Source organism: Lachancea thermotolerans (genome assembly GCF_000142805.1).
Source record: "Lachancea thermotolerans CBS 6340 chromosome E complete sequence".
Taxonomy (NCBI): domain Eukaryota; kingdom Fungi; phylum Ascomycota; class Saccharomycetes; order Saccharomycetales; family Saccharomycetaceae; genus Lachancea; species Lachancea thermotolerans.
The window spans coordinates 13,998-32,470 of NC_013081.1; the positions used below are offsets into that span (position 1 = coordinate 13,998).

At 43.7% G+C, this 18,473-nt stretch overlaps 5 protein-coding genes across 5 annotated transcripts; 1 reads left to right on the forward strand and 4 right to left on the reverse strand.

Annotated features, from left to right (window-relative positions):
* Positions 1–1,736: 1,736 nt before the first annotated feature.
* KLTH0E00242g (KLTH0E00242p) lies at positions 1,737–5,048 on the reverse strand (the record flags this gene model as incomplete). Its single annotated transcript, XM_002553454.1, has 1 exon — positions 1,737–5,048. The coding sequence occupies one exon, from the start codon at positions 5,046–5,048 to the stop codon at positions 1,737–1,739; it is 3,312 nt and encodes a 1,103-aa protein (XP_002553500.1).
* Positions 5,049–7,898: 2,850 nt separating this feature from the next.
* Positions 7,899–9,590, reverse strand: KLTH0E00264g (inorganic phosphate transporter; the record flags this gene model as incomplete). Its single annotated transcript, XM_002553455.1, has 1 exon — positions 7,899–9,590. One exon carries the CDS (start codon positions 9,588–9,590, stop codon positions 7,899–7,901), a length of 1,692 nt encoding a protein of 563 aa, XP_002553501.1.
* Positions 9,591–12,590: 3,000 nt separating this feature from the next.
* KLTH0E00286g (ferritin-like domain-containing protein) lies at positions 12,591–13,505 on the forward strand (the record flags this gene model as incomplete). The annotated part of the gene is made up of 1 exon (XM_002553456.1): positions 12,591–13,505. The coding sequence occupies one exon, from the start codon at positions 12,591–12,593 to the stop codon at positions 13,503–13,505; it is 915 nt and encodes a 304-aa protein (XP_002553502.1).
* A 600-nt stretch (positions 13,506–14,105) lies between these two features.
* Positions 14,106–15,221, reverse strand: KLTH0E00308g (isopenicillin N synthase family dioxygenase; the record flags this gene model as incomplete). The annotated part of the gene is made up of 1 exon (XM_002553457.1): positions 14,106–15,221. One exon carries the CDS (start codon positions 15,219–15,221, stop codon positions 14,106–14,108), a length of 1,116 nt encoding a protein of 371 aa, XP_002553503.1.
* A 1,195-nt stretch (positions 15,222–16,416) lies between these two features.
* On the reverse strand, positions 16,417–17,388 carry KLTH0E00330g (carbon-nitrogen hydrolase family protein; the record flags this gene model as incomplete). Its single annotated transcript, XM_002553458.1, has 1 exon — positions 16,417–17,388. The coding sequence occupies one exon, from the start codon at positions 17,386–17,388 to the stop codon at positions 16,417–16,419; it is 972 nt and encodes a 323-aa protein (XP_002553504.1).
* Positions 17,389–18,473: the final 1,085 nt, after the last annotated feature.

The following is an 18,473-nucleotide window of genomic DNA, read 5'->3' on the forward strand; positions in this document are numbered from 1 at the left end:
CCCAGTTCTATCAAAGCATATTTCTCAGCATACTTCCCAATGTACTCCCTAGCAAGATCCTCTTTGAAAAGGAGTTACCACTAGCCATAAATCTCTCTTCAAGAGCTAATGTCCAAACGAAATATTACACATCTCAAAGAACAACGATCCGGGTTGAAAAGCACAAAGCTTACAGCTGTATTTCTCGGCTCGGCTTACTTCCCCTATTCAAAACTTTGAAGCTGTACAGCGTCGACAACAAATATCAAGAACAAATTTCTATGGTTTTGCGCGCATATGCACGCGTCCATCTCGCAAATTATGTTTCTTAGGGACGCGGGTGCTACGAACTGCACCATGCAACCTCTGAAACGAATGAGCTTGAGTTTATATAACCACAGATAACCCATCCAACGCATTTTTATCTGAGTTTGTCTTTCCGAAGCTAATGAACCTGGTTTAATGACACCGGTTATTAACAGGACAAAGGTGGTACAGACTCTGTGCTTTTTAACTTGCGGCGTGGAATAACTTTGGCGAATTTGGAGAAGAAAACTTACTTTAAAGACCTGCTTTAAATGAAGCGTTAGCAGCGTATCTTTTCTGCACTAGAACTGAAGTTGACTGCCGGCAAGAGGAGAAAGCCGAAAAGTGAGAAGATAGACTGCAGATAAAGATGGAAATTGTGGTTTTTGCATCTATGCTGATCATTCTGTGATCATTGCGCTTGTCTATCTTATCATCAACTACTCCCAGGTCTCATGTTTATTTTATTGCAACATTGATCTTTTTAAGGCAAAGCCTTGTCGGGCATCGAGCCGTTCTCTTGTGCTATATGCTGCAATATTGTGACAAGGGAGTGTCATTTAGCAACTAACGCCGAACCCCCCCCTTTGAAGGATTCCCAGAGTGGTGAAGTTTATATAAGGTGAGCTGCTTCAGCTGTGCTTTTGTTTTTCCAAGAAGTTTTAGACACGTCGATCTTTCCGACCCCAGCAGTTACAAGTAATCTGCGGTTGCCACAGAGGTTCACAAAGCTAACCTGTTTGACGCAGCTTTTGTTTATCTGGGCACAGAGGTCGCTAGCTTTGGCCTCGTTACTTCGAGAGCTCAGCGTATCAACCATACTAGAAAGATACAAGACAGACAACCAGGCTATGACATTCACAAATATGCTAAGATTTATGACCTTCTGGCTGTCTCTCTGAACAACGCTGGGTACTGTTTTATAAAAAAGGAACTCAGGTAAAACGGTTCCTTCCTTGGCAAAAAAGGCTCTGTTGGTTATATTCTCACTAGTTTAACATGGTGTCAAATAACCCATAAATAGCACAAAAGATTTTGCGATAACCGCCTAACAATACAATCAAAAACCTAGTGTCGCCTCCAAAACTAGTTTCAAGAGCAAGACTGGTACCTAAAAGGAGCATTCGAGTTCAAACTTAAGAGTAACTAGATAGACAACGACCACCTTTTCTCACATCTTTTCTGTTTTCGGGAGGCGACATCCAAGGTCCTCAGTAGAGGGGACTTGAATATCGATGCAAACATTTCTGAGGAGAATAACTGAAATACGAGAAAATACTGATTCCTTTGATGTTCCCAAGGATGCCAGGTCGTATATGTAGGTCAACCATGTTGATAGAAAAACTTATTCTTAATACTTATGCCAGTTTAGGCGACGAACTAAATGTATGTATATTAGTAGACTCTATAAGCTGTAGTAGTTCCTTGCAGGGTATCTCGATCGAAGGAAATCACAACAGGGCTAGTGGGATAGCCAAAAGAAGACCAGCTCTTAGCTTGTTGGCAGCACCCTCGAAGGTAGAGACGCCAGCCGTAGTAGAGACGGCAGCGACGGAGGAAGAAGACTGCACCTCAAGAGAAGAAGATGGAGTTTGGGTGACGTATGAACCAGAAGCGCCTGGGGTAGTGTAAGAACCGCTGTAAGCTGGAGAAGATTCAACAGATTTTGTTTGCGAACCCGATGGAGAAGCAGCCTCAGTCTTTTGAGCAGAGCTCAATGGAGCTGTGGTGGTGTAGACAGTCTCAGTACCAGAGATGGTGCTGGTAGTAACAATCTCAGAGTTAGCTGGGCCAGGAGAGGTTGTTTCGACAGCAGAGCTCACTGGGCATGTAGTGGTGTAGATGGTTGTTGTGCCCGATACGGTGTCGGTCACGATAGACTCAGTGACAGGTGTGCCGGAAGCGGAGGAGACAACAACAGACTCGGAGCTAGCTGGAGCAGTAGTAGCTGGCTGAGATTCACTGGCTGGCAAGGTGGTGGTGTAAGAAGTCACAGTGCCGGAAGCGGAGGAGACAACAACAGACTCGGAGCTAGCTGGAGCAGTAGTAGCTGGCTGAGATTCACTGGCTGGCAAGGTGGTGGTGTAAGAAGTCACAGTGCCGGAAACAGAGGAGACAAGAACAGTCTTGGCATTATCAGGGCCAGTGGTAGTTGGCTCGACTTCCGTGATAGGGCAGGTAGTGGTGTAAGAGGTAACGGTGCCAGATTCAGTAACAGTGACCACTGACTCAGTCTGTGCAGGCCCAGTTGTAGTTGGCAAAGTGCTTTCAGGACAAGTTGTGGTGAAAATGGTAGTCGTTCCAGAAACAGCGCTTTTAACAATGGTTTGACAAGTAGAAGTAGTTGGGATAGAGCCAGAGGTAGCTGGAACGGAGCCAGAAGTAGCTGGGGTACCGGAGGTAGCTGGGGTAGTCTCAGAAGTAGCTGGGGCAGAGCCAGAAGTAGCTGGGGTAGAGCTCAAAGAAACTGGGTAAGAGGTGGATCCAATACCAGCAGCAGAGGTAGTGTTGTGGTAGTATGGATAACTATGCGGAACAGAGGAAATTGGAGCGCTGGAGCTTGGAGCAGAAGACACTGGTGTCGAGGAGGTCTCAGATACTGGAGCGCTTGAGCTTGGAACAGAAGACACTGGAGTCGAGGAGGTCTCAGAGACTGGAGCGCTTGAGCTTGGAACAGAAGACACTGGAGTCGAGGAGGTCTCAGAGACTGGAGCGCTTGAGCTTGGAACAGAAGACACTGGAGTCGAGGAGTATTCGGAGACTAAAGCGCTTGAGCTTGGAACAGAAGACACTGGAGTCGAGGAGGTCTCAGAGACTGGAGCGCTTGAGCTTGGAACAGAAGACACTGGAGTCGAGGAGGTCTCAGAGACTGGAGAGCTGGGACTTGGAGCAGAAGACACTACAGAAAAGTAAGTCTCGGAAACTGGAGCGCTGGAGCTTGGGTAAAGAGGTTTTCCAGAGGTTGGGGTGTTTACTGGTGCAGTTGGAGTCTCAACGTAGTAGATGGTCCCAGTGGTTGGGACGCCGTCAGATCCAGTGAACGTGGTAGTTCCGGTAGAGAAAGTCACAGTCTCGGAGCCGGTCCATGGCGTGTAGGTAGTAGACTCAGTGGCAGCAGTTGGGGTCTCGACGTAGTAGATCGTCTCAGTAGTTGGGACACCGTCAGATCCAGTGAACGTGGTGGTCTCGGTGCTGTATGTAACAGTCTCGGAGCCGGTCCATGGAGTGTAGGTGGTGGACTCAGTGCCAACATTTGGGGTCTCGACGTAGTAGATCGTCTCAGTGGTTGGGATGCCGTCAGGACCAGTGAAGGTGGTGGTCTCGGTGGAGAAAGTAGAGGTCTCGGAGCCGGTCCATGGAGTGTAGATGGTAGACTCAGTGCCAACAGTTGGGGTCTCAACGTAGTAGATCGTCTCAGTAGTTGGGACACCGTCAGATCCAGTGAACGTGGTGGTCTCGGTGCTGTATGTAACAGTCTCGGAGCCGGTCCATGGAGTGTAGATGGTAGACTCAGTGCCAACATTTGGGGTCTCGACGTAGTAGATCGTCTCAGTGGTTGGGACGCCGTCAGATCCGGTGAACGTGGTGGTCTCGGTGGAGAAAGTCACAGTCTCGGAGCCGGTCCATGGCGTGTAGGTAGTAGACTCAGTGGCAGCAGTTGGGGTCTCAACGTAGTAGATGGTCTCAGTAGTTGGGACGCCGTCAGATCCAGTGAACGTGGTGGTCTCGGTGGAGAAAGTAGAGGTCTCGGAGCCGGTCCATGGAGTGTAGGTGGTGGACTCAGTGGCAGCAGTTGGGGTCTCGACGTAGTAGATCGTCTCAGTGGTTGGGACGCCGCCAGATCCAGTGAACGTGGTGGTCTCGGTGCTGTAGGTAACAGTCTCGGAGCCAGTCCATGGGGTGTACAGTGTAGTCGTTAAAACGGCTGTTGGCGTCAATATATAGATAGTAGGGGTAGTGTCATCTGCAGTGGATGTAGATGTCACTGTTCCGGTGTAACCCTCAGTGACGACGAGTGCATCACACTGCCCATTGGAACCGTCATCTTCTGGAAAGAACGTTACCTCCTCAAATGTGTTTTTAATTGTTCCATCAGGTAAAATGAGAGAAAGGTCCATAATTGCGGTTCTCTCCATGTTTGCAAAAACCAAACGCAAAGGGTAAAACATGCCTTCACGAAGTTCCACTTGGACGCTAGTCGCTCCCATATGGTAAAATCCATGCAAATCAGTCGTGGGTTCTCCATTTTCCGACTGATCATCACGCTTTGTCAACTGTACGGTTCCATCCGAACTTTCTTGTTCCGTGAAGCTGTTGCTGGTACAACATTTGAAAGCGCTTTCTCCCATCATCAGTGAGAAACCATCGTCAATTTCATTAGCAGTTATTGTGTAAACGCCGCTTTGAGATGGTTGAAAGTATCCCACAAGCTCAAGAGTAAAGTTTGTAGTTGTGATATCTTCTCCGTAAAGTTGCCCGCCGGCAACACCGTTTTCCTCGTGTACAAGCCTAAAAGAAGGATCAGTGATACCAAAGGCTTGTTTGAGTAACTTGGAGTTATACTGGTATCCCGACTGTAAATAATCAAAGCTGTAGGCGGATTCGCGATCTAGGTACTTGTAAGAGTATATGTTGGCACGAAACCCGGGAAAACTGAGTCCTTGGGGCAAGCACACATGATTTCCAATGTTTTCCTCATTTTCGCTCGAAGACGCAAGCGCAATAAAAGCAAAACTGGCAAGCCGTATCGCGAGGTACCACATCAAGTTTAACTGATGGCGATTTACTGCCTATCGCGTTTTGGTTGAAGAAATCTTGCCCCATCCAAACCTGTATATTTATAACCATGATTGTTAATCCGCCATAGTAAAACTGGCATCGACATGAATACTATTGGCGATTGTTTTCGGACCTGTCGGGTGTACAGTTTGCATTAGGCGGTTTCCAGTGTGTGAGCGCCATTTCCAGGCAGGCATATGCAACACTAACAAGTTAACGGTCACCGTGTCGCAGAACACGGTTGTAATGTAACTTCCAACGTCGGATAAGACGGCAAGATGGTGTCAAGCTCAAAAGCCACGGTACAGCGAGAGAAAAAATGTACTCCATGCATAAGACACACAAGGCGCAAGTCATGCGTTTCTTTTGAAAGACCGTGTGTTCGCTGCATGAACGAAGGAACCGGTCGGCATGGTACTCAATAATCTTGCCATGAAAAAGCCGTGAGCGTTTGGGACTCTTAGAAACCAGAATGCATTTGCGCGCATTTTCCATGCGTTCTAGCTAGCATTTGCTGATCGGAATACGGTGCCTTTGAATTGCAAGGCTGGATACGAAGAATTTCGCCAGAACAAGGTAACGTAAAGTAACGAGGAGCATTTACTTCGCGTACTTTGTTTCCTCTTTTTCACACCGCCTAAGGTGTTGGTCGAAATTTCCGTCGGGGACGCGAGCATGCCTACTGTTGTGTGAACCGATGAATTTTATGAAATTGATGTCCTTATCCACTATCCGCGTCCAGCTAGAAGACACCTCGTGTTGAGACTTCTTTTGTCATGACCGTGTTAATGTGTTCTGATTTGATTTAAACGTTCGGTTGCTTCAAATCTTTTTTGCTATGGTATGAAGAACGCGTTCAGGCATAAGAACTCACCTATATTAACTGTTGCTGCTTTCTTTTGTCCTTTACCTATACGACGCATGAAAAAACGTTACATGATTTAAACGAATGAAAGCCTACTCTAGAGCTCTTCTTATCCTTCGCGTCATTTCAAGTTATAGTGAGTGTTAAAGTTAGTTCGTGCCCCTAGAATTGAAGACTGATAAATGATTTGTTTGCGTTAGTTTCTGTTGAGGATTTGTAGTTCCTGAGGCTTCAATGAACTCGACAATCACTAAAGGTGAGGCACGTTGAAGACTTATACGTGAGGCCTGATAATTCCAGGAAGAAAGCGAAGAAAATCATTCAATCCCCTCAACAACGTATTTAACCCCTCAAGGCATTTAAATTGAGCTCATTTTACTCTTTAGGCTTTAGCCAGGACAAGGAATGTGCCGAGCTCTTTGCAAATTTCGCTTCCACCGACAATTAAAAACTTGATACTGGAATAATGAGATAGAGCCTTGACAAAGATTGCGCATTCTGCGACTGCGCTTACAGGTTGGAACTACCGGACAGCCAAGCTTCCAGGAGGATTTTTTCCTTGAAATAGGTGAACGATTTCTCTTTCGGGCTTGAGTTCAACCTTGTAGTTATATGACCAGCCCTATTTTGCATTACAGTCATAAAATAATCTCTCACTTAGTATGAGTGCTAAATGCTACCTCCACTTCCAAATCCTCCGTCACATTTTGAGTAAGGTGTTCTTGTATCTTCAAAGCACCAAATCAATTTCATAGTGTTGAAGTTCGCACACGTTCAGAAGAAAGCTTCTGGGGTTTTGAGGAGAAATTTTGACACCATCTTTAAAGTGACCTCGAAACGCTCAATTGAAGGCGGGTAACTGAGAATAGCGTATCTTTTTAGGATTCTCTAAGGCAGCTGGCGTTTTAGAAAGAAGTAACACACAAACTTCTGGCAGGTGAAGGTTTTATCAGCCCAATAGTTGGGCAGCTCTGAAATTTATAACTGGTTGCAAAAGGGATCAATAGCAGTTAATACAGGCCGCTATTTGTTATTTTCATTTATTAACGCAATAGTCTTTTACTTCACAGGTACCACCCGCGGTCAAAAAAGTATATTTTACTCGCAGCAGTCTGCCCCCATACCTGAGCTGAGTACACGAAAACAGGCTTATGGAAGAACTTTCGGGGCGGTGCTATATAGAATGCCTTTTTTGATATTTATGTTGACACTGAGCCATGGCAATATAAATGTTGTGGGTTTAGCACAAAGTTCTCTTATGCTCTGAAATGTAGTCGAGCTGAGATGGGGTGTTTTAAATCTCTACGCAGATACTTGACGCAATCAACACCACATCTTGAGCTTTCCATCTTCTAACGCACTATTTTCTTTTAAAATCGCTGTATTCTCTGTTGGTAGCTCTAAAAAGATAACAGAATAATGCGCATCAACTAAAGCTGATCTTGGCACTAGCAACTAGTTGCACGAAAGATTTTATTGGGCTACAAAATGTATTTCAAAGATCTTATTTCCAAATCAGATCGCCGCAAAAAACTGAGTGGCTTGCAAAGGAAACCGAGGTTTTATCCAGTGCTTATTTTCAAATGATTGGGTGATACGCTCCTGCGTCAAAGGCGATGAAACGCTGATAAATAGTTCCAGCACTTTCCGGCTACCGCACCTACAAAATGGCTTGATCGAAAGCGAGAAGAGGAATTGTTTTGCAGAAATTGTCAGGAAATCTACATCAAGGTTCCAACAAGTATTTTTTTTGTATTTAGAAAGGAGCAGTAAACCTCAGTACGTATCTGATAGATTTTATTAGCAAATATACATTTGAAAGTGCCAGGGAGTAGTCGTTCTGGATTGGTATTTAATGCTGCCTTTTGAACTTGAGAGTTTTTAGAAAACAACTCCTTAAATACTTAGTGAGAACATGTCTAGATGTTAATATCAAGGTGATCAGAATAATATACCTAAAATTTTTCGATTATGTCATTTCGTATACACCACCGAAATGGGGAGCATTGAGTATAATACCGTTAAGTATTCCAGCAATCAGTCCAGCAATTGGTAATGTGAAAAACCAGTCAGAGTAGCACCAGGCCACCATCTTCCAGTTGACGGACTTAACATCTTTGTTACACAGCCCCACCGCGACAATACCTCCGACAGCAATCTGAGTAGTGGACGTTGGAATCGCGAGCTGCGTTGCCATTACTGTTGTGATAGCAGCAGCTAATTCAATCGAAAAGCCTCTTGATGGCGATTGTAGGATAATTTTATTGCCCAAGTTTTTAATGATTTTATACCCGTAGGTCCAGCAGCCAAGAACAAGGGCAGCACCACCATATGCTAATACCCAAACCGGTACATCAGATTTTGCTGCAGTAGCGTTGGTTTTCCATATCTCGTAAACGACAGCTAGAGGACCCGTAGCATTCGCGACGTCATTGGCGCCGTGTGCGAAGGACATTGTAGCGGCAGTGATTGCCTGTAGAACAGAATAAATGTACTCGACACGGTTGTCATAGTACTTTGACCTCTTGAACATATCTACAAGATTGTCTGATAACATGTCTTTATCGTTCACTTGAGCATTAACAACATCTTGCGTCCATCCATGAGAGGCGACCAACCAGAGAAGCTTGGGCCATTGCTTAGGGCCCTGCTTCAATAGGGACCACCAGTATTGCCTAGTGGTCATCTTGTTCTCTGGCTCAGTTTTGGTCTCGACAGAACCTGTCCTTTGAAGGTTGTCATCATTGTCGTTGATAGACTTGGTGGAGACATTTGGCATCTTGTTTTCCTCATCACTAACACCAACTAATGCTTCTTGAGGAAATCTTTTCCCTTCGTAATAGTCGATGGTCAACTGGTGATTCTCAGGCATAGGCGGAATCTCGTCTAAAGGCTTGAAGTAGAACACTGGACCTCTGAGAATGTCTGCAAGCTTAAGTGTCCAATCCTGATGCAAGAGCTTTCTTCTGTAGAATGGATAGAAAAAGATGAAGTAGACAACTGAAGCAATAGCACCTGTTAAGACTATCGATAAGGCGGTTTCAGTTTCTGATAGATTGTCCAAGTGCAAATTTGGCGAGCCCTTCCACACGATCAACATCGTTAGGATAGAAAATGTTGCAAAAACCAACAGCCCGACTATTAATAAGGCATTTTTGATGGATTTCTCCAACGTCTTGACTTCAAGCACGCATATTCTTGAGATAGTGAAGATTATGGCGGCAATGAGACCAGCTAAGACTGGAGCAATAAACCAGGACGCAATAATTTGTGCAACACCATCCCATCCCCAGACCACTCCACCTGCGCCGCTGGCAGCAATACCGGCACCGAAAATACCGCCGACGATGGAGTGGGTGGTTGACACCGGGAGCCCAATCGAAGTCGCAATTGTCAGCCAACACGATGAACCAACCAAAGCACACGTCATTGTCAGCATTAGAACAGCGGGATCGTTGTTGAATGTAGATGCATCAATAATATCGTTTTTGATTGTTTTTGAAACACGAGACCCCGTCAATGCCGCGCCCAAAAACTCGCACAGCCCTGCTAATATCATGGCCTGCCAGTACTCCAGCGACCTTGAGGAAATAGCGGACGCAAAGGAGTTTGCAACATCGTTAGCCCCGATATTAAAAGCATCCAGGAATGCAAACAGCATCGCAATGGCAAAGATGTAATCAAACTGATGCTAAGTCATTGCAGATCAAATTCAAATTTCTGCCGGATATTTGCGATTCTGTTTTGGGAAGCTTCCCCACAATTAACGGTCTGCTGAGCCGAAAATTCAGTTCTCTTATAAGCAGGATTGCTAGATCTATCACAATTGAGTATTGTTACACACTTTACTCGTGCGAGAACAAATTAGGGAAATGGGGCTGGACATTGTTCAAAGTGCCTAGACAGCCATAATTCTTTTAGGATTTTTTATTGATCAATTTAACTGGAGCTGCAGCGCCTCCCCGCATGGTACAATTTTTCAAGGTTTCTCATTCAGGGTCCAAGTTAAGTCTTCTTTGAGCCCGCGGCTTTATGAGTGACCCGGCGTGAAAAACCAATGTACCCAAGGACAATATTATTTTTACGCAGGGTCCAGCTTATATATTTAACAACGTGGTACGTGTGGTCTCCAAAAATATATTAAAGTTGCGCCACACCGTGAAACCGAAAGTGCCCACAACCAATATAGCTGGCTATAGTGAAATCCAAGTACACATATATGCACTAGTTGGCGGAATTTGGGAATTGGACCTAGATCTCCCTGGAATTTTTGTTTTGCGCTATTAGAGGCTTATAGGGAAGGACGCCACCTGCTGGTTTTGAGCTTTGACGGTGTTTCTTCAAGGTGTTTAGAACAATGAAGAAAACCAACAGGTGGCTGACTTGTCTATCCCTTTGACATTTTGAATGTGACAGTTGAGAATGGCCGAAGAGATAAGCAAGGGTTTGCGTCCTGGCTTGCTTTTGCTACGCTTGCGATGGAATTAATCTGAGGTTTAAAATACATAAAATTCTGTTTTAGGTTAAGCTGCACAATAAAGCAAATAGAAATTATTTGACGGAGACACGTCTGCTCTAAAATCATCTGATGTTCTTTGAGGTGGTAGTGAGGCGGCCCGAATGTTAGACATTCCAAAAGCTAAATCCAATAGTCTAGAGAATATAAATTGAGCTGCTATACCGCCATACCATGGCGTCTTATTGTTGGGAATAAAACTCATGTCTATTGTCACATTTTCTTTCGTTTTCAGACATTTAACAGAAGTTCAACAGGGTTGATTTAGGTATGGAGCCAGTGTATCGTTTATTGAGCATTGCAATTGCGCTTACGAGTACTCTCTTTCCAGGTATTCTTTTCAGCACCCATGTAGTTGTTACGTGGCTGCTTCGAGGTTAAAACTGCAAATTTATTAAGGCCACCGCTAATCATTGGAGTTCAGGTCCCGCTCGCGTGAAAACTTGCGTTGACATTTTTTTTTAATGTGTGCCAATATCAAGGAAGGTGAAAAGCTTACACTAATAAGTACCTCAGAAAATGTCAATTCCCTTTGTAGTAACACGGACAACACTAATAACGACAGTAAAAATGCCCATGGGTTTTTAGATAGGTATTGATGAAGCTTTAACACCAATACTCTGTAGCAGTTCTTGGCACTAATAGTTTACGAAGAAAAACATAATGATTTTTAACTTTTGGTTGATCCAGTGGTTCTCAGCTCTCCTTTCTTTCGCCGGCAATTCTCAACAAAAAACTCACTTAGTTGCGCAAGTTATCTTTATGCACTTGTCTCTATTGGGCGATAAAAAGAGTTCCTGTAATAGGAAATCACAATGACAACCAAAGTTCGATGTCCTCTTGTGGTCTCTAGATACAAGTCTGTCTTCACAACCGCTTGAACACTCAGTATAAAGTTCACAGTGCAAGCTCATTGGCGCTTTCTCGCTATAATGCAAGAAAGCCACTGTCGGATTCTTTTTGCACAGAAATTTTTGGTTAGTAAATTTGTTTAACATTAACAGCCATTGATATACTGCCAATCTTTCGTGCTATAATGGCGTTGGATTTTGTGTTCTTTATGCTAGATAAAAGCATAACGTGAAATAATTGCAGTAGCAAATATATTCTAACCCGCAAAAGTGGAAGATAACAATTTATATTTGGCTTCTCGAGAACAGGTACAAAGTGTCAATTGAACGTTGAGCAGGCACCACACGAAGAAGGCTAAATCACCCAATATCTCAAAGCCACATGTTTTTCTTGCCCAAAGAGCAAAAGCCAGCACAGCAGTTTCCCTCAACAAATAAAAGATAAGCAGCCAGCAAATTCTTCTTTAATGCTTTTCATCATTATAATGACGACAACGAAACCGTTGTTAAATTATTAAGCCTTGGATATAGAACTCTATTCTAATTGATAGTCGGTAAATGTGAATTCGAGGGGCAAAAACCCTGTTTGCTCCTGTATCTTTCACTCAAAATACGTGGACTCGGACAATTGTTTTTACTGTTGCCTTGTAATAGCAGCAGTGACAGTCGTATTCTCGGTGCCGAGGGTATATTTCTCAGTCCTGATGTACGGAAAACCCCCTTTTCTTAGATAACCCTTCCTGCAGGACTATGAATTGGCCCCAAACTATAGAACATCGCAACTTCTTCTCAAATTTTGACAGTACTTGCCCCAATTACAAGGAATAGAAGCTGCATCAAGAGGGAAGAGTACTAAATTCATAGCAATAAAACATGCCACTGTCCGGCCGCGCGCACTAGGAGGCTCTTTGTCTACTAGTTGTCTATTCTAGTGCGGAAAGATCAACACATCTTTTGGTTGAGTGATTCTCTACAAAGGCGTCCAGTATTTCAAGGTTTTCTCGTGCCTCAGAAATGGACTTTGCTTCACCATGGTAAGATATGCTACAAGAATTGCATTTTCGTCATAATCACATTTCCTTTTTCTCAACCCCCCACTACACCGGCTTGTTGGAGACGTTTTGTTGCCATGGCTTTGACTTGATGTTATAGAAAAGTTTCCGTTGCCATGACATTAGGGGAGCTACCAAATACCGCTAATAAACTTACACCTTAGAATAAAAATTCACTTATAAAGAGCTTCCTTCGGCAAATGAGATGATGTTCAATTGCCTTTCTTGCCAAGCGAAGAACGATGTACAGCTTTTTTGTTTTCGGTTTTTTCTTTCTAGCTATAGCAGCGTCGTTCCCTCTTTACAAAAGAGCTAATCTGGATGTCGACATTTTACAATTCGCTCTCACTTTAGAGCGATTGGAAAACAAGTTTTACAAGGAAGCACTATCTATGTGGTCTGTAGATGACTTTGTTGATGCAAACTTTACGGAGGATTTTTACACGCAGCTGAAGTACATTGTGCATGACGAAGAAGCACATTTGGTATTTCTCGAGCAGACAATTAGGGCAACGGGAGCAGAGCCTGTACAAGCCTGTACATATAAACTTCCTTTGGACGGTCCAGCTGGCTTTGTTAAAAATTTAGCAACCTTCGAGGGCGTTGGCGTATCCGCTTACCTTGGTGCAGCTTCGCTGATTTCCTCAAAAAAATACCTCACGGTAGCGGGGTCAATTTTAAGCGCTGAGGCTATTCACCAGGCTGCGGCTCGTAATGCGATTGGTGAAATCCCCATGGCAAATCCTTTCGCAACACCATTGAGCGCAAACGCAATATACTCTATTGCCTCCCAGTTCATCGAGAGCTGTCCTGTTAATAACACAAAGTTGCCTTTCAAAGCATACCCTGAGCTTTTTGTCACACAGGGCCTACCAACTGCTATGAACTCGTCTATAACATTTGCCAGCAATGGTACACTACCAAACTCAACACAAATTTATGTGACATTTGTGAGCGGCCTTGACGTTATCCCGGTAGCTGGCTCAAGAAATGGCAGTTCAATACGAGCAACTGTGCCCGAAATGGTTTCTGGCCAGTCCTATGTGTTTTTGACCACAGGTAATTCAAGTAATCTGACAGACTCTAATATCCTGTATGGACCTGCAATAATCGAGGTTACACCCTCAAGCCCCACGTTCAATGTGTCTATCTTTTGATCATAAAGTTTCAATTGGACTGAGTAGTAGCTCCTATAATTACATATGCCTATAGTAAGACTTATGACCACCCCTGGTGATAGGTGGGTCATTATGTTTTGTTTTTTTTTATTCCTAGCTGGGTTGAGGTATCTGGTAACGCTTCTAAACAATGTACTCTTCATAATACTAGAAATCTGATCATGAGATTATGCGTAACCATGAGCTGTTGATCTGTGAAAAAAATGCATTTTCTAAGATGACGAAGAAAACCCTGACAATAAACACAATGCGTTTGTGAGCTTAAAGAGACATGAAAGAGGAGCCTGCTGATCTTCTACCAGAATTTAGCTTTTCTTTGCAACCATCGCTCTAGTACTAATTATGGCTTGGCCATATACGCTTTTATGTGTTGAAAATGGTCTTAAATGACTGATAGCCTGGTCTCTTCGCATCAAACTGGCGCTTGTTTACACTTGGTGCGTAAAAAATTTGAGGGACATAAAAGCATCCTCGAAAATTTTTTCGCTAAACTGTTTGACTTAGCGAGGCAGACTTCAATCCTTTCTGCGACCTCGCACCAAAATGTAACTACTGAAAGACTACAGTGGCAATGCGAGCTCAGTCTCCGCGCAGAACTTGCTCCAATATTTCAGGATACCATTTGGCAGCAACATCTTGATGTGATTTAATTCTGTTTCGGAAAACAGCATAGCCAATAGGGTGATCGTTTGAACCGGGTGTAAACTGGAATCCTATGTTAGATCCCCAGTTAGTAATTAGTTTGTCTCTTTTGTCCTTCAATTTCAGAATTTCTTGCGGTATATCTAGTATAGCGCTTTTGTGAGCGTCTAGATCAATTGTCTGGAAAAAGGGGATGGACAACCTAGTACCGGAGCCCCCTTGTGGGCTCGTGACTTTGTGGATTGTAGCCTTACAAACGCCTTTTGTGATAGCTTCTAGTGTTTGACCTACTGCGACAACAAGGCTTCCTTGAACATTATCTATTGGGATCCAGTCTCCTTGGAAATTCTGAACCTGAAGAGACCCTTTATGGTCTGAAGCTTGGTAAATAAATGTAAAAAAATCAGAATCGCGGTGAGCCCCAACTCCTTGTCCTTGATCCTGTTCTAATGTGCTTCCTTCTATGCTTGACTGTGGGGTGTCTTTTTTTTCAGGGTATGCAATCAATTTCATTTTGCATTGTTGATTCTCTTTGAAGTATGAGTCGAAGCCATCAGGAGGCAGCCCAATGGCTTCACAGATCAGGCCTCTGAAGCTTTTGCTTAATTTAGTCATTTGTTCAATATAAGCAGTGACCACAGGACGGAATTCTGGTGCAAACTCATCTCTTGGCCAGAGATTTGGACCCTCAATTTGCTTATACAGAGGCTCTCCTTCTTTCGGCTCAGGAAGCTCCGTTGCTAGGTCAATTTGCTCTCTCCAGTCTGCTTTGCCGCCAGTGATTTCATTCGCAAGTCGAGTGTAGCCTAAGAAATGCGGGGAATTTATCATTTCGCACTCGGTTTTTACATGATCCGGGAGTGAAAAAAACTTCACTGCTTGAGTTTTGATCCTCTCAAAATTTTGATGAGAAGGACCGTGCTCTTCGAAATCGGTGATGAGCAGGAACCCTACATTTATCAGAGCTTCTCGAAGACATTCAAGAAACCGCGGCTTTTTATCTGCGCTATAGGCGTCAGCTAAGCTTAGTACGGGAATTTTGTTGAAGGACATCTCTTTTAGCAGTAGCACCTGCACTTGTGATTAATGGACTCAAACATGCAGCTCTTGTACTCTAGTAATTGTGTATATATCGTTGAAGGGAGTCTATTTTTGCCTCAGCCACAGTTAGTTAATATTCCACTCCGACTTTGGAAAAAAACGTGATGGCGGAGATTTCTGTGTGTTAGCTCCTACCAATAATATCAGCTCCACAGCGGAAAATCAAGATAAGATCAACATTGGTTCGCGCGAAGAAAGGAACTATGGGCGGCACACATTTCGGCACTTCGAGAGTATTATTTCAGCGCTCGATATTTTTATGTGAGTTTATAGTATATTTCGAGGAAATATGGTGGGGGAACTTGTGATCGGCCGCCTTGAGGAGCGAATTGTTACAATCCTCAAAGCTAAACAACTTCATTAAGTTCAGCTCATTTTGTTGCATTATAGCTGTGGGAGGATACAATAATCCTTAAGCGAGATAAGCTCTGGCCACCGGTTTATATGAGGGGCCAGATTGTTACATCCTTATTCTACTTTAGTTCATTGAGTTTTTGGCCAAGGAGGACCGGTTTAGTAATCTGTCAAGCTTTCTGAAAAGGTAGCTGCTTATTTCAAAATGTATATTAATCACCCCATGATATGGTTTGAGACGGTTTATTTGTTCCTTAATTCGAACATAGGTTGATATTCGACGGCTTTCTAAACGGATTGGGCTTCTCCTGCCCTTATTATGATATTTTTATAATGAGAGTAAGTTCGGCCTTTATTGAGGGTGGAGTTGAGTTTAAGGCGATCTGCTTAAGTGATCTTTTCTAGTGGCTGCCGTCTCAAGTTTTAAGACACAATCTTTTTCATCTTCAGATTCTAAGTGCGTTGAATTTCTAAGCTGTTGCATTGTGGCAACTTCGAAGCCCGGCGCAGCTCCGTTTTCAAAAAAAGAAGATAGTCACTTGAAAGGTTTCCTGTACCCATTTGAACGATTGTTGGTTTTCAGAACTACCAAAATATAATCCTGATTGTCCTATCTCATAATTTAGTGAAATACGCACCCATTGCTATGGTGACTGTGGGTGTTATCAGAGCTAAAGCGGTGCTTTTAATGCACGGTCGATAGGTGCATCATTGCTGCCAAAATTCATCGGCTCATCAAATCTTCGAAACAGAACTTGAAGAGAAGCTTTTGGGAGTTTTTTACAGCATGCTGCTACTTAATAAAAACAGTATCGTGACTCTTTTCGTTCACCGTAAGTTGAAACACGTCACCTCTTGAATAGTGACCGGTAGGATCAAACTCAAAGCGGGATTCAACAATTAAGCTTGTGTCGATCTCGGCGGCCAAGAGGCCTTCTCTCCCCAAGAGTGGACCTGCAATTATTTCTCCATAGGGATTGATTATTACACTTCCTCCGTTGATGAGATTTTCGGAACCGTCCGTACCCTTTCCCGGCATTCTTCTCATTCCCTCTTCACCAAACTCCTCGCCAAGTCCCATAGTCTTTGCGTCTGGCATAAACTGAACAGCACTCACAACGAAAACACGGCCTTCATATCCAATATTTTGAACAGCTGTTCTCCAAATATCTCTTTCATCTACTGTTGGTGCGCACCACACTTCCACTCCCTTTTCATACATAGCATACCTCAACAATGGCATCATGTTCTCCCAACAAATGGCTCCACCCAGCTTTCCCACAGCCGAATCAACAACAGGGAGGGTAGAGCCATCCCCCCGGCCCCAGATCAATCTTTCGCCGGCCGTGGGCATGAGTTTCCGGTGTTTTCCCACAAGGCCTTGGACTGGATCAATATATACCATGGTACAATACAAGGTTGCACCATCCCGTTCAATGCAGCCACAAACGACCGTAGCGTCTGTTCTTTTAGCTAGCATGCTGAGTTGTGCAATTTCTGGGTAAGCATCGCCTTTCCCAATCTCAATTGCTTGTTCGTGGTAACGTCTAAACTCTTCCCGACCTGACTGCAGTCGGTAGCCTAGATACGTTCCAAAAATGGATCCTTTGGGGTAGCCCCCTAGTGTTGCTTCTGGGATTACAATCAGCTTCGCGCCTGCTTCAATGATCTCTTTTTCATACGAGAGTATTTTTTCAAGAGTTTCCTGTGTTCCCCCAGGACTAGTTCCAACTTGCAGTGCTGCTACAACCTTCTTTGCCATCATGGTCGATCCAGTAACAATAGGGACACGACTTATAGCATTGAGACATATAGGGTGTATTGCCCATGCTTTTTAAGTATTTCATTAGAGGACGCATTTTCAACCCTCGAGAGCGGGTCGACACCTGATCTGCGGTGACTCAATTTTTTCCCAACGGATTAAAGATAAGACAAGATGCATTTGAACTATGATATGCTAATTTAATCCATTTAAGGGATATTTACTTTGGCCTTTTAGCGTTCCATACTTAAGGTGAAAGCTTTCCGAGGCTGCTTGGGTGACACATGTGCGCTTTGTCCAAATGGGAAGGTCACAGCGCTCAGTTGTTTAGTGAAAGATGCGGAGTACTTACAGGGCGTCAAAAAAAGCAGTTAGATTCGATTGATCTTTTAGGTGACTATCTTCAGAAATTTATATAAGCTTTTTTCAGTTTTTTTCGGCCCACCAAAACAAAGGTGGTGCGTACTTGTTAGCAACCAACTTTTACAGACACTGAAACCAACGGGGCAAAAAAGGGCAATAACGGTACTGCGGGGAATTAGCTTATAGAACTGCAACATTACAGTTCTACATATCTAAAACCTCGTAAACAATGAACAGGTTCAAAAGAGTGATGAATATGTCGGCGCGGCTAATAGCGGCAAATAATTAATTAAGTCAACATTCTTTCATTTAAAACAATTCGAATCTAATCACCCTTAAGAAGTTAATTTGGTCACACTAACTTGGTTGTTTTTTTTTTTTCACTTTTATCAACGGAAGTGGCTTCAAGACAATGCGTTTTATTGTAGAGTGCCAACTTACTCATGGGAAATTTCTTCCACTAGTGCTGCCCGTTTTTAAGTCGTATGTTTGCTGTCCCCCCCCCTCATTATGAGGCTCTATTCGAGTGGTCCTTTCTGTGATGTAACGTGCGATTGAATCAGTGAGGAAATTAAAAACATGATGATTGCGCCAAGTATGATGTGATGTGTCAAACAGGCGATTTACGCAAGGATCCCGGGAAGTAAATGACTTGGTTGATACAGACCTGAGCTAACTACTCTCAAACAAAGCTCAAGAAGGAATGTTAGCGTTTTAATGAAGCT